Genomic DNA, 14253 nt, shown 5'->3' with positions numbered 1-14253 from the left:
TGGTGTTACAACTGTGTTTTTACCTACCTGTAAAAACACTGCAATTTGTTGTTAAACATGATACACGGTTCTTGCATGTTGTACCTCAGCTAGCTCTATGTGTCAGGGTTTATTTCAAAATAACATCTTATGTCAATCTAATTACTTATCTCAATATATTGAATAATATAAATCCAAAGACTTATCTCAAATTAATGACTTGTTATCTCAATTTAATGACTTATTATCACAATAAAATTAATCATATCTATGAATTACATATATATTAATTCGGTCATTATCATATAATTTATTAAATACATTTTGAGATAATAAATGTATCTCTATCTATAGCAACAGATAACTCAATATTCAGACTTAGGACCTCAATATTATGACTCAGTATCATGGCGTACCTCAAAATAATGACTTAGGATCTCAATATGACTTAGTATTTTATTGGCTTTTCAAATATTTCAAATAATACAATATGATTTATCTCAGTGTAATAACATATGGGCTCTGGACTTGTCGGAGACGGAGCAGTACACCAAAATATAGCTTACCAGTTACACACGGCAACTTCCCTGTGGCATCAGAGGGGCTTCACACTTCATTACTGCGGTGCCAGCGATGTGTGAAGCCATTACACAGGAGCAGGTAGAGAGAGGAGAAGTGATACCCCAAACATACTGAGTGCTCTCTCGTTGCAGGAGGTCAGTCAATCGGAAATCCAGCTCCTTTATTATTCAACCAGCTGAGAAAAGGAGCATATCTACCACATTTAAAGGCTTATTTCAGCATTCAGACTCGTGAAATAAACAAATCAAAGTATTTGTTACGAGAACAAAGTTAGTAAGACTGTGGTTCCAGTTATAAACTCAGTGTGCTTATTAAAGTTAAAGTTGTGTCTTTTGACCCCACACAGTGATACAGAGTGGGATTTAATATAGGATACGACGTCTGCCCTGAAAGATGATCATTAAGTGGAGGTTTGTATTCCGCATGAATTCAGATCCCCAAAAATTCGACCCGAAGAACTTTGACCCCAGGAAATGCACCCCTTGCTAACTTTGACTAGGAAAGTGCCATATGCATGAAACTTACTCTGGTTACTCATACTAGTCCCCTCAAGTAAGAATCATGCAAGAATCAATACTTGCATGAAACCTACTCTGGTATGGAAGCAAATCAGTGACATAATGTTTTGTGGCATGATTTTAAAATATGATAAAAACTTAAAATTGACATTTAAACACCACCGAATTTGATGGTTTTGAATTTACCTTTTAAAATTTGAAATATGATTTTTGTATCCTATATGCTGGAATATACAGAACATAAATTACAACACTTTTACTGTTGCTAATTTCTTCATAAAGAAATCCGAGCTTTACCACTATCAAAAGACTTCACGTGGGCTTTATTTTTGTTTACAATTCATAGTATAAATATATACTGCATATATTCTGATGCAAAGACACAACTTACAGAACAATTCCAGTAAAAGACCAATGTTTTCATAAATGTCTGAGTCCTGGAAGTCTGGCTCCCTCGTGCGGCAAGCAACTGTCATTGAATTGTCGATAATGTGGACATGCAACGGCCCGCCACGTAAATCATGCAACACATACAAAGTTTGTTTTATTTCTTACTACTAACATTATTTTTGCGTTAATTGAGAAGTCTTAAAGAGCATTCGGGTACATAAAGAAAATTTGCAACCAGCTGGCACAAAAAAAGTGACGATAACTAGGAAGTGTAGCAGGCAATGTTCTGGACAGTCTCATGGTGTTTAGGACCCAATAGGGCCATCATGGCTGCGCCCGTGACAGACGCCGGGGAGTTTGAAAGCTGGCTAAATGATCGACTAGATTCGTTGGAGGTGGATCGCGAGGTGTATGGAGCGTATATTTTAGGGGTCTTGCAAGAAGATGAAACTGATGAGGAGAAGGGAGATGCATTACAAGGAATCCTATCTGCGTTTTTGGTGAATACGCTATCGGCATGGCAGCATGCTCACTCGATCTCTCACCACCATAACATGTTTGCTAAATTGAGTTAGCCAGTAACTTACTGTTACGAACACGTGTAAAGTTATCTAAATAACTTTGTTATACAGCATCTTTGTAGCTACTACAATCTGTTCATGTTTTTGAAACCGTATAAAACCAAACTTAGCGCTCCTCTGGGAAGCTGACGGCTAGCTTCCCTAGTCTATAGTCTGCGAGCTACTAGTACGCTATCTAATTTTAGACAGTTGTCAGTACTAGACTGATGTTTCTGCTCAGTCATTACAGACACGCAAACTAGTATCTGTTGTCTCTTGTGAATATAATTCCTGTTGTCTGAAAAAAGGTTCAAATAAGGTTGGTTGTCTCTCATCCACAGGACGAGGACTCACTTGATAACGTCTGTGGAGAGATCATTAGACAGTGGACCGAGAGCTGTGCCCGATCTACCTCCAAAAGCAATGTAGATGGTATGATGCTGTATAAAAGAAACTGTTTCATTGTTTGTAACGAACACCTTTTTGGAATGCAACACTTATTAGCTATATTAAATGTAATCAAGAAGATAAATACACAAAGTACATACATACATTTCAGCTCTTAATCTGCCCTTCCCCACCACTAACGCTGTATCTGAATTTGTAGTTGAGGTACAGGCCATCGCCAGCATGATAGAGAAACAGGCCCAGATTGTTGTGAAACAGAAGGAGGTGTCTGAGGAGTCCAAGAAGAGGAAGGAGGCCCTGTTGGCTCAATATGCCAATATTACAGACAACGAAGAATATCCTTTGTTAGGTTAATCTGTTTTAATTGATAACATTACATTTGTGTCACACAGACAATGCTGTGCCAGCCTATCAATCAAAGGCTTTTGTTTTAAACAGTTAACTCAACATCTTGTTGTGTAATCTTCCTGAGAACCAGCGTCAATTTTCTTAACAAGATCACTGAAGCTGAAGAAGAGGAAACAGCCGGTAGAGCTTGTGTACCAAGTGGTGAAAAATGTATCCTTTCCCATTCCTTCTTTGTACTCGGACTCATCAGAATGTGAGATCCGACTCATGTCCTTCGTAATTGCGTATCCTACTTGGAAACTAGAATATGGCTGAACGTAGCTGGATAGAAAAAGTGTGTCATGGTTCCCGTTCGTTGTCAGACGTGTGGCGGGGTTTAGGCGCAAGTCTCCTTGACCGAGAACCTCAGCCCTGTTCAAGAACACCAACGTGGAGGAGGTCCTGAACCGAAAGAAGCAGCAGCGCGACCAGGCAAGAGACGACTCCCAGAAGAAGAAGGAACAGGACAAGATGCAGCGAGAGAAGGAAAAGCTGTCCAAGCAGGAAAGGAAAGACAAGGAAAAGAAACGAACGCAGAAAGGGGAACGAAAAAGATAAATCTTGAGGGTGACAGTGGACAGTGAGCGGACTGTGTCTAGCCCATCGTTAACGCATCTGAACGTGACTTCCTGTTGAGCTTCGGTGATTTAACTTTTTGTTCTTTAACATTTTCATACACTGCTATACGTCTAAGATTCTACCAAATATTCTCTAAAGTATTTAGAGATATTTAAAGTGTTTAGAATGCAGATAATTTGCAGCTCGTTTTCCACATGAACTGGGTCAATAAAAGAACTCAACTCTTTAGTTGAAGAAACAACTGATGTTTAATCATGGACTGCACAAACATGTTACCTGTCTCTCTTAAAATGAGCTAACTTGATGCAGATTTTTCTTTTAAAGGTTTAAGTTCCTGCTTATGAAGAATGAGTACACCTTCTATAAGAAATATCTAGCAACTTTTTACGTTGAGTGAATACACCACTTGTTTGTTTCTTGCTCATGCCTAAGATGCTGTTGTGTGCAATGTGCCACTATTGAAAATGCCTTATGTCTCTACTTTTAAGTAAAGAGGCTAACACATAACTATTATTTTGGTGTAACACCAAGGGATTTATTCAATTTAGTTACACTCATTTAGGGAGGTTTTAACAAATCGTTTCTTCTTTACCTCAATACTTATATTATATTCACTGAACAAGCAAAGATCTGCAAACAACCTTTTAACAAAAGTTCAAATTTATTGAAAGATATGTTTTTGTCTGTTTTTTATTAGTTTGTGATGAAATAACTTCATACAGAAAATCTTTGTGAAACATTCATTTTGAACTTGAACAGCAATTTAAGGGATGTAAACATTTAGCTTGTTCTCATACTTTATTGTTTGAGGGTAAATTAAAAAATGCACCAACTATTTCAGGTTATCAGGAAACACAAAGTTTCAAAAGTTGTCTACTGATTAGTATGTGAACATGGAACATATATGGAAAAGTGTATTCCATTACCAAGCTCACTTAACAAGTTTAATTTTCACTAGTGATTGACAAATGTTTTTAAAATATGTAAAAGCATCCTATGAACTGGGTGCCAAATGACATTTGAATAAATAACAAAAATTTAGATTTTCAAGATTATATCCATTAATCTCAGCTATGACACTAATTCATGTCTCCAATTACATTATACAGGATTAATTACATTTCATACTACTGACTCCTATCTGCAAGAACAACTATTAATTATGTTTTATCAAAACTAGTGATCCCTAACAAAGCTATATGAAACCCATTATCTTTGTAACAAGTACAAGGATAATTTCCTTCATTATAACATTAGTGAATATGGTACTGTATATCATTTTACAGAGATCACCACATGGCTGATAAAACACCACTGATAAGAATATGGACCCCTAGAGTTATAATAGAGTTGAACTCCCATTTCAAAGTAATTTAAACAAACCCTTGCCTTACATTGTTCTTACACAGATCACAAATTCGATTTTGATTTCAAGACTGAAAATATCCAACTGAATATTTATAACTTAAATTTGCCCAAACTGAGCTTTATGTACGACAAGTGAACTCGTAATATATAGTGGTGCTATAAACATTTCATCCATGCACACCAATGTCATCCTCAGAGGTCTGTGACATTGTGTGATGTGATGTGTGGAGGCCACATTGTGGTGGAGGCTTCAGAACAGCCCAGGTCTCAGCCTCGTCCCTGGGCTGCTCTCCTGGCCGTCGCCCTCCTCCTCCAGCTTGTCAGTGGAGGTCTTGGGCAGGGTCATCTGGAGAGCACACCACAGGGCAGTGCGGGCCTTTCTGGTGGTGACGCAGAGGTCCCTCAGTGCTGTGGCCAGCAGCAGGATGTCTGGGATGAATGAGAGGACCTCAGATGTAATCAAGCAGCTTATTCAAGAGGGAAGATTTCCCATTTTGAGGCTCCTTGTTTAGAAAGGACAACGCAGATAGGGGCCATGAATTCTGTATAAAGCTTATTGGAGGAATTACCTCTGTCCTCTCTGATATGACCCCCTCCTTGCCTTTGCCGGCAGGACGTGTTGATGAATTCCTCCTTGCGTCTGGCCTGGGTGATGTAAATAGCTTCTTGATGTCTGTCCAGCGTTGAACTGATATTGGCATGGAGTGGGATGCTGCGTAGGCGTTCCATCTTACCAAGAAGACTCACCACCTGAAATGTTCAAATGGATGACCACAACATTTGATGTGTCTTTCCAAAAGCCACATATACGTACTGTATTGTGTCCCAAAACAATTCTGTAGCAATAAGACTATTATTGAGTATGGTTAAAAACAGGCTATGGGTGAGACTTGTTTTTGTTGGGTTATTTTTGATGTCTCACCCTGGACAGTTCTCGAATCTGATCCACGATGAGACGGTCGACTTTGGAGGGATTAGGAGGGACTTTTGGGAGGGCATTGCTGCTAACAGTTGAAATCTGCCTCCCAGGATAAGTCTTGGTAAGAATCACCTCAGTCTGAAACACAAAACAGAACATGGCTTTTAATAAACACATCTAAATTGAAAGATTAATATTTTATTCTACACCACGTCTATAACACGTCTATGTTCACCTTTTTTCTTTCCTTCTCCAAGAACCTCCATTGCTCATAGCTCTCTTCCAGGTGGCAGTGCAGCTGGCTCATTGGTCCACCACGGTTCCTCATCATCCTTGGGGACCTCAGGTCAAATGACATCCCAGGATACAGGCCCTCCACACTGGACCCCAGTAGGTCAAAGGGGCTGAAAGCTGCAAACTCACCGTCTGGCAGCAAATCACACAAGTCAGTGAGCGGGACACAGCTTCCATAAGGGAGAGAGGACCTGGAGTTGAAACCGGATGAGGTCATGGTGGGCATGTGGCAGGTGCTCTGTCTGGGGTTGCTCACAGGGTACATGTAAGACGGAAAGGGTGAAGTCTTTCCCATACTGATGTTGCTCAGTCCCCCTGAAAATCTCTGAGAGCCGTAAATGCTTCCCTGGTTGTCCAGGTAGGGGTTATGCAGAAGCCCCTTCTTTTCTCCCTCTCCCATGTGACTGCCTGTATGAACCTTGGTTGTCTTTCCGTCCATGCACTGTCCAGGGTAGGCCTCACCCACCAAGCCAGGCATGGGCATTCTCTTCTTATTCGGCTGAAAGTCTGCATCTCCTCCCCTTCTCAGCCCATCCATGGCCAGTCCTAGTTGGCTCTGTGCTTCCCGGTTGTGGAGCACTGGCCCATCTCCCTGACTGAAATCTTGAATGCAAAGTGAACCTCTCTGTGTTTGTTGCAGGTGTTGAGGCACAAACTCGGACACAGAGTGAGAGAGCATATTGTTGGACCCAGACGGCACACAGTTGCTCCTGATTAGCTTGGGCTTATTCTGTAGCTGGTTCTGCTGGCTGGGATGTGAGAAGAACTGGTTAAGATTCGGGTTCATGGAGAGTGAGCTGTTTCCTTTGTGGCCGTTCATCTTACTCTGATACATGTTTGCAGGGTTGGAAGCTGCGGACAGTGCTTTTGGTTTCTGAAAGTACTCAACAAGTTGGGGACCAAATTCAGATACATCCTTGGACATAAAGTCACTCTGCAATGGCAGCTTTCTTCCTCCTCCATCAGTCTCCTGCTGCACTGCCCCAAAGTCCCCTCCCAGTTCTTTATGAAACTGCATGGTTGGAGTATTGTGTGCCTGCATTCTGGGGCTGGTGAATTTCCTCTGTTCAGCCATGCTGGCTTCGTATTGCATCTGTGCTGTCTGGCGGCTCTGTGTTTCCCTGGCACATGAGTTGTCTTGCTCGCCAACCATTACGGATTGCATATTCCAGGCCAGTTTGTTGACATCTTGCATTGCATACTGTTTGAATCTTCTGGGCATGACGCTGTTTAGACCAGCGTAATCTTCATAATAGTGATCAAAGCCATGGCTATTTATCTTGTTTTGGGGTTGAAATGCTTCCATGTGATCAGAGAGAGAATGCACTGACCCACATGTTCCTTCAACATCAGACGTACTGTACTCATGCTTACTCTGTCTCATCTTAGACAGGCAGGAGTTCCCCACAGTAGGCAACTGTAGCCCTGGTGGTTTATGAAACTCTTGATTCTGGGGAACGTAGCTGTTCATGTCTTCGAGGCAGGAAGAGAAAAGCCACTGTTCACTGGAATCTAAGGTGGTGAATCGCTGGTACATCTCCTCTGAATCCCTGTTTATTGACTGATCTAGTGTTTTATTCAAAGGCTCATGGTAGGCATGGCTTGGCAGAAAGGGTGGTGTGAGATGGATTTTTGACTCTGGCTGGAGATATTGCTGGTAATCCTCCCTCATGCACTTTGGAGACCAGACAGAGTTGGGATTGGGTAATGTCCTGAAAGAAAAGTTAAGTTCTTAAAAGTTAGATTTGAGATAGCGTAGCTAATTAATTGTACACTGTGATAAATGTTTACTTTATGCAAACACAGTTACCTTCAGACAATGCTTTTATTAAGATACATTTCCAGGGCTACCTTGACAACAGCAATAAAATCCTATTCCCAACCCCACCCCTCCACTGGACACAAGATACTTACTCTTCACTGTAATAACTGTCCATTTTATCAGCTTCTCCCAATATATCTGACACCAACCCATACAGATCAGCTTCACTTCCACGGTCATTTCCATCAGTAAGATTTCTTGAAGGAAGAAACGTAAGATTACTCGATACATCTCAGTTCAAACTGCCTGATATTAAAATATCACTCAATGAAATACCTTTGTTTGTTTTAGCCTATTCTAGATTCTGGGTATTCATTTAATAATTTAAATCTATAATAATGACTACATTAAATGTATTGTGTTAAATTATTTGATTTTCATAACTATAGCCCTCTCATTAACTAATGATTAATTAAAAAATAGGATTTATATTGTGTGAAACTTTTAGTCCATGATTTTACCTGCTTTTATTGTTCTGCGCACATTCAATGAGTTGGTATGGATCATCATGAACAGACCATGGAGTATAGGACATCCCAGGTTCCTCTGGCAGAGAGAAATTGGATAAAGGTAGGAATGGTGGAAACAGACTCCCATTGTCTCCAGTTCCACAAGCCTGTAATACAAAACAATTATACTTAATATAAATATAAAGCTCAACTATAGACCAGTTAACCCTTATGCAGTCTTAACATCCTGTATCTTCCTCTTTTCATAAGAGTCAAAAAGGACCCAACTTCACTAAACCCTCAAATAAAAGCTTGATCTCATTTTAAACCCCAAATCTATTTAGAATGAAACAACCTGTCATTCAACACAATCTTTGCTTCCCCTCTTCACAGTGTAGAAAGGCTGCATTTGCAAAGACTGCAAAGACTAGAGTGGACCTGATGGCCACTGAAATGTGTACTTATGGCTACAGCAAAGACAGAACTGGGGGTCCTGTAATTTATTCTTAATTCAGCTCATGCATAGAGATGTATACCTGGGGACAAATCAAAGAGGGAGTATTAAGATGGCCGACCTGTTGTTTGTTGGTTGAAAAGAGAGAGTCTGATCCGAAAGAAGTGCCTTGAAATCGATCAAATGCCAGTCTGACTCCTCTTGTACTTCCAACGATTCTACCTTTCACACTATCACTGGCCTAAGGAGACCATTTAATCAGAATTAATCGGGTTGAATAGGAAAATGATCATTAAGATTACCGAATCAAGCATTGATAATTTACTTAGTATTTAACTAGATAATAGTTAATATGCTGTTACTAAGCAGTAATATACTATGGCAGTTGTGCCATCCAATAGGACGTGCAGGTGCGTAAGAGAAGAGATGTTGTAAAAGAAAAGCGTGTTTTCACTCAAAGTAAAGCCGTACTCCCCATCTCCTGCCTCATTTCTCTATAACACAAATATGTAGCTAGTAACATGTATATCCATAGAACCATTCACAATTTGTAGTGGGAAACCAAAAGTTTAACAAACTTTTCCAGCTAGCGTTAGCTAGTGCTAGCTACTATAGTAATTGGCTAGCACGACCATATAATGTTACGGAATGCTTCACTCCCTAATAGTTAGATTAAGATTAAGGTTATATATTAACACTTATGCCTGCTTACCTCCATAATTGACCGGTCCAGGTTAATGAACTATTAAATAATTGATTTGTACAGGTAAATATTCACCATTTCATTATTGACTTCTCACTAGAGGAGCTGACTAAAACCGATTTATTGAGATGACGTGAGGTAAGACTAGGGTATGCGATCTCGAGCGTTCAGCTCGAGCAAGCAGTGTTGGGGGGGGGGGGGGGGGTGTAGTTAACATGACTGGCGGCTATGACAACACGGAAGCACAATTAGCAGTTTTTCATGCTGCTCAACTGAATACAATTCTATGGGTCAACAACAAAAACGGAAAAAGTAGCGGAAAGTCACTGGATGTGTTGCTGGTCACTAGATACGATTTTTTGTCGCTGCCAGCTAGCTTTTTATAAATGACGTCTAGTGGCCTACTTGTTGGTTGCTACCGTGTTCACTCATCACTATCACTGTATGGTCACTATCATCAAATCAACGTCCTCCAGTGACAATGTTACTGCTGTCTACCATGTTATTGGCCCGTTAGATCATTCAGCCAATAAATGATCAATGGGGGATGGGAACATCCAAAAGGCATAGCAACAATAGTTTTAAGAGAATGGATTTTATAAACACCTCAATCTCAATAGAATGCTCATCGTTAGCTTTGCCCCTCACTACTAACAAATAACTTCAGAAACATCATGTTGTTTGTTGATTTGATCACAGCTTCACAAGAAATCACTATGCGACTTACATGGACACAAAAAATCATGATAAATATTTTTACTGGATAGACCAAACGTACAAATAAACAAATAGGCCTATAAAGCATACATGGGGCGAACATAACCCGGGTGAAAATCGGTTTCAAGGCCCCCAGATCCCTCCTCCCCTACTCCCAATTACACAAAGTTGCAGGGGAAACTTGAAACGGTCTGATTGGACCATGCGAGTCGCACAAAGGAAAAGTCAAGCAGCTGCAGGCAGCCCACTGACTGCAAGCGAGGCGAAGGGATAAAAAGCGAGCTCACTTTTCTCTTTTGTAACTGCGATATTTAGCTACCTAAAAGTATCACAAACTTCCTAATGCTGCGGAATACAAATAGATTTACATTGCATGAGCTTATCTGGAACCAATAACCCAAACAGGAGTTGAGTTAAAACAAAAATGATTATCCATAGGAGTTTCGTTACTCTCGCATTTCTACTGCCCTCTTTGATCTCAGGACAGTATCAAGGAGATAATGGAATAGCAGTTCCTGACCACGGATTTTGTCAGCCTATTTCCATACCACTATGTACGGACATAGCCTACAATCAAACCATTATGCCAAACCTTCTTGGACATTACAATCAAGAGGACGCTGGTCTGGAAGTGCATCAGTTTTATCCCTTAGTTAAGGTACAGTGTTCACCGGAGCTCAAATTTTTTCTTTGCTCAATGTATGCTCCCGTATGTACAGTACTGGAGAAAGCCATTCCACCATGCCGCTCTATCTGCGAGAGAGCCAAGCATGGCTGTGAGGCGCTCATGAACAAGTTCGGTTTCCAGTGGCCTGAGCGTCTACGGTGCGAGAATTTCCCCGTGCTTGGTGACGGTCACATTTGTGTTGGTCAGAATGAATCAACTGCCACTGTTCCACCCGTTCTCATGCCAGTCCCTGGAACTCCAGGCGTCCATGTCTACTCCACACCTGATAGGCCTTTCCGCTGTCCAGCCGTGCTCAAAGTTCCATCCTATCTTAATTATAAATTTATGGATGAGCTGGATTGTGCTGCACCATGTGAACATTCTAGAAGCAGTGGGGGCTACATGTTTTTCAATGATAAAGAAATACAGTTTGCTCGTATTTGGATCCTCATCTGGTCTTCCCTCTGCTGCGCATCCACCCTATTCACGGTGACCACATACTTGGTGGACATGCAGCGTTTCAAATACCCAGAGAGGCCTATCATTTTCCTGTCTGGCTGCTATACCATGGTCTCTATAGCATACATAGCGGGCTACTTCCTGGGAGACAAGGTGGTGTGCAATGACAGTTTCAGCCCTGAGGGTTATAAGACCATTGTACAAGGCACCAAAAAAGAGGGCTGTACCATTCTCTTTATGATGTTGTATTTCTTCAGTATGGCCAGCTCCATCTGGTGGGTCATCCTGTCGCTCACCTGGTTCCTAGCAGCTGGTATGAAATGGGGCCATGAGGCCATTGAGGCCAACTCCCAGTACTTCCACCTGGCAGCATGGGCAGTCCCTGCAGTGAAGACCATTAGCATCCTGGCCATGGGGCAGATCGAGGGGGATGTTCTCAGCGGGGTCTGCTTTGTGGGCCTCAACAGTCTAGACCCACTGAGAGGGTTTGTCCTGGCCCCCCTATTCATCTACCTTTTCATCGGAACCTCTTTCCTGCTGGCCGGCTTTGTGTCCCTGTTCCGCATCCGCACCATCATGAAACACGACGGCACCAAGACGGAGAAGCTGGAGCGCCTCATGGTGAGGATCGGCGTGTTCAGCGTGCTCTACACGGTGCCTGCCACCATCGTCATCGCCTGCTTCTTCTACGAGCAGGCCTTCCGTCACCACTGGGAGCTGAGCTGGGTCAGCCATAATTGCAAGGGCCTGGCCATCCCTTGCCCCATGCAGAACCGCCCCCGCATGACTCCAGACTTTACCGTCTACATGATCAAGTACCTGATGACCCTCATTGTGGGAATCACGTCTGGCTTCTGGATCTGGTCAGGCAAGACCCTCCAGTCATGGCGCAAGTTCTACACCAGGCTCACTAACAGTAAGCACGGAGAGACCACTGTGTAGAAGAAGCATGTAGGACTATTTTTTTATTAGTTCTAATGCATTCAATAATACTTTTTTTTTTCTTCCACTTTTCTACTTTCTGTCAGAGTGCTACTTTTATACAGTAATCAGATGCCACCAGTATTTTTCTAAGACATTTCCACAGATTTTGTACAGTTATGAATAAAATCACCAAATCATTGAAAAGTGTGGTGAGCTTGACACAAGAACGTACTGTTGATCTTTAAATGACTGAACATGAGTTCCTGAGCAAACAACAAGCATGGTTACCGAGTGCCATGTGCTGACAGGCTCTCCTCCCCCACTGTATGTGTCAACCAGTCTTTTTTTAAAGTTACCAGTCATAAAACTCTCCCGTGAGAGTGAGCAACCAGCTGGGAATACAGGGAGAGGGGGAAGGAGCCTGAAAAAACAGCCATTCTAGGACATAATCTTTTTCTCTGTGAACATGTCAGACGTAATTAAATGCAACTGTGTATATAGTATTTGTAAATATATGAAAGTATATATTTGTATTTAATGAATGAAATGCTTTTGGTTTACTGTCAGCTGTGCTCTGTTTGTCATTCTGTTACCTAATGAATGGAGCATTGCACACATTGTCCCGTCTGACACTGTGGCATAGCCTAAAGCTTTTGAAGTTGTTCCTGTAACAGAGCTGTACTCATTTACCCTCTGATGTATCAAATCGGAGACTCGTAGGATGTACACTTTCTCTACTCTGCCTCTATCCTACTCTCTCTCTTTCTCTGTCACCCCACACAAAGTGCCTTAAAGAGACATGGAAAGTGCCGGTTCTTGGATGAGGGGCTTCAACATTTGTACTATATGTCCTTTCTAGGTAGTGGGAAACGTATGTTTTCTTAATTTTACTAGAGAAGGCACCCCATGACTGGAACATTAGAAAGCCAAATGTATTCAAGAACTGAATTGGTTGAATACTGCATGCAAATGTTGAGTCTTGCAGTCATTTAATGATCAAACACATTTCACATTATGGAAAGAGAGGACAGATGGGCGATGAAACAATAAACTCCTTATGATTTAATTTTTTTTACCGTGTTTCCTTTGACTCATTTCTTTGCTGTCTTGCTTTAGCAGTCATTTTTTCATAGTTTTGTAATCAAGTTGAACCCTCAAGTTCTTCAAAAACACACCTTTGGAGTTCTAAAGGCATGTAGGAATGCTTTTCTGTAGTACATTGTACTGTTAATGGCTGTAGGATGTAAAATCTCATGTGCTTAAATGGAAGGCTGATAAAATGTGCTTTTTGTGGTTGAGACTAACAATGGCTCCTTTAGAAACATAAACCAAATAGTCTGCCTTATAAGCATAATGCTGGCTCTGCTAAGGGAGGTATCATATTTCCCCAAAATACATCCTAAAGGCATGTTGATTCTCGGTCTTGCTACAATATAATATCCTCTTTAGTCTCAAGTAATTCAGTTATGATCCGGTGCTGCAAAAGGGCCTTGTTTCACAATGCTTAGGCTGTACCCGAAATGTTTTGTCGTTTGCCCTGGCTGGTTATCTATGTCTAACTTGGTTCTGCCCATGCACTTTCTCAATCTGGCCCTATCAGCCTGTATCTTTCCTGTCTGATGGTCCGGTTCACAGTCCTGTTAACCATGCCAATGTGTTGACATTTGAGTCATACCTTAACATCTGTTAGCTTTCAGACTGGGAGGCGACTGCCATGGAAATGTGTTACCCATAGCTCTGGGCATGAGCTAACATGGATAGCAGGAATGATAGACCCTTAGAAGGCATATTAACTTTCAAGCCACGATGAAAGAAATGATGAGACTTGGTTTTTTGTGTCTCCGAGTTCTTATGGGAGGTTATTCATCCCTACATAAACAGTGAGGTAAAACACACAAAGTTAGTATTTTATCTTTCCAAAGTAAAGACTGCACTGTATGACACTGGATGCCCCCCAGTGACAGAATGACTGAAAGTGAACCACCTCTAAGATGATGTAATGAAATAAATGTGGTGTTGGAGAATGTGATACTCCCCAGGTCTTTAACACCTCCAGCTCTGCAGGTCATACTTC

General features: G+C 41.4%; 3 protein-coding genes across 4 annotated transcripts; 2 read left to right on the top strand and 1 right to left on the bottom strand.

Moving 5' to 3' along the window:
* The first annotated feature begins 1762 nt into the window (after positions 1–1762).
* ccdc43 (coiled-coil domain containing 43) lies at positions 1763–3644 on the top strand. The gene is made up of 5 exons (XM_084678586.1): positions 1763–1969; positions 2371–2461; positions 2637–2772; positions 2940–2995; positions 3195–3644. The coding sequence occupies exons 1-5, from the start codon at positions 1796–1798 to the stop codon at positions 3380–3382; spliced, it is 645 nt and encodes a 214-aa protein (XP_084534712.1). The 5' UTR covers positions 1763–1795; the 3' UTR covers positions 3383–3644.
* Positions 3645–4301: 657 nt separating this feature from the next.
* Positions 4302–9571, bottom strand: meioc (meiosis specific with coiled-coil domain). Of its 2 annotated transcripts, XM_084678584.1 has the most exons (8): positions 9422–9571; positions 8831–8950; positions 8268–8422; positions 7899–8003; positions 5926–7696; positions 5694–5828; positions 5341–5521; positions 4303–5200 (listed from the first exon to the last, which is right to left on the bottom strand). In XM_084678584.1, exons 1-8 carry the CDS (start codon positions 9425–9427, stop codon positions 5022–5024), a joined length of 2652 nt encoding a protein of 883 aa, XP_084534710.1. In that variant the 5' UTR covers positions 9428–9571; the 3' UTR covers positions 4303–5021. The 2 variants fall into 2 exon arrangements, with proteins under 2 accessions (XP_084534711.1, XP_084534710.1); XM_084678585.1 differs by lacking the exon at positions 8831–8950 and having other exon boundaries at positions 4302–5200.
* Positions 9572–10381: 810 nt separating this feature from the next.
* fzd2 (frizzled class receptor 2) lies at positions 10382–13245 on the top strand. The gene has a single exon (XM_084678168.1). The coding sequence runs from the start codon at positions 10554–10556 to the stop codon at positions 12195–12197; it is 1644 nt and encodes a 547-aa protein (XP_084534294.1). The 5' UTR covers positions 10382–10553; the 3' UTR covers positions 12198–13245.
* Positions 13246–14253: the final 1008 nt, after the last annotated feature.

The sequence above is a fragment of the Hypomesus nipponensis genome, chromosome 17 (genome assembly GCF_054491055.1).
Source record: "Hypomesus nipponensis isolate SF chromosome 17, ASM5449105v1, whole genome shotgun sequence".
Lineage (NCBI taxonomy): Eukaryota > Metazoa > Chordata > Actinopteri > Osmeriformes > Osmeridae > Hypomesus > Hypomesus nipponensis.
The sequence above is the reverse complement of the archived record's forward strand: the minus strand, read 5'-3'. Positions and strand labels throughout refer to the sequence as shown.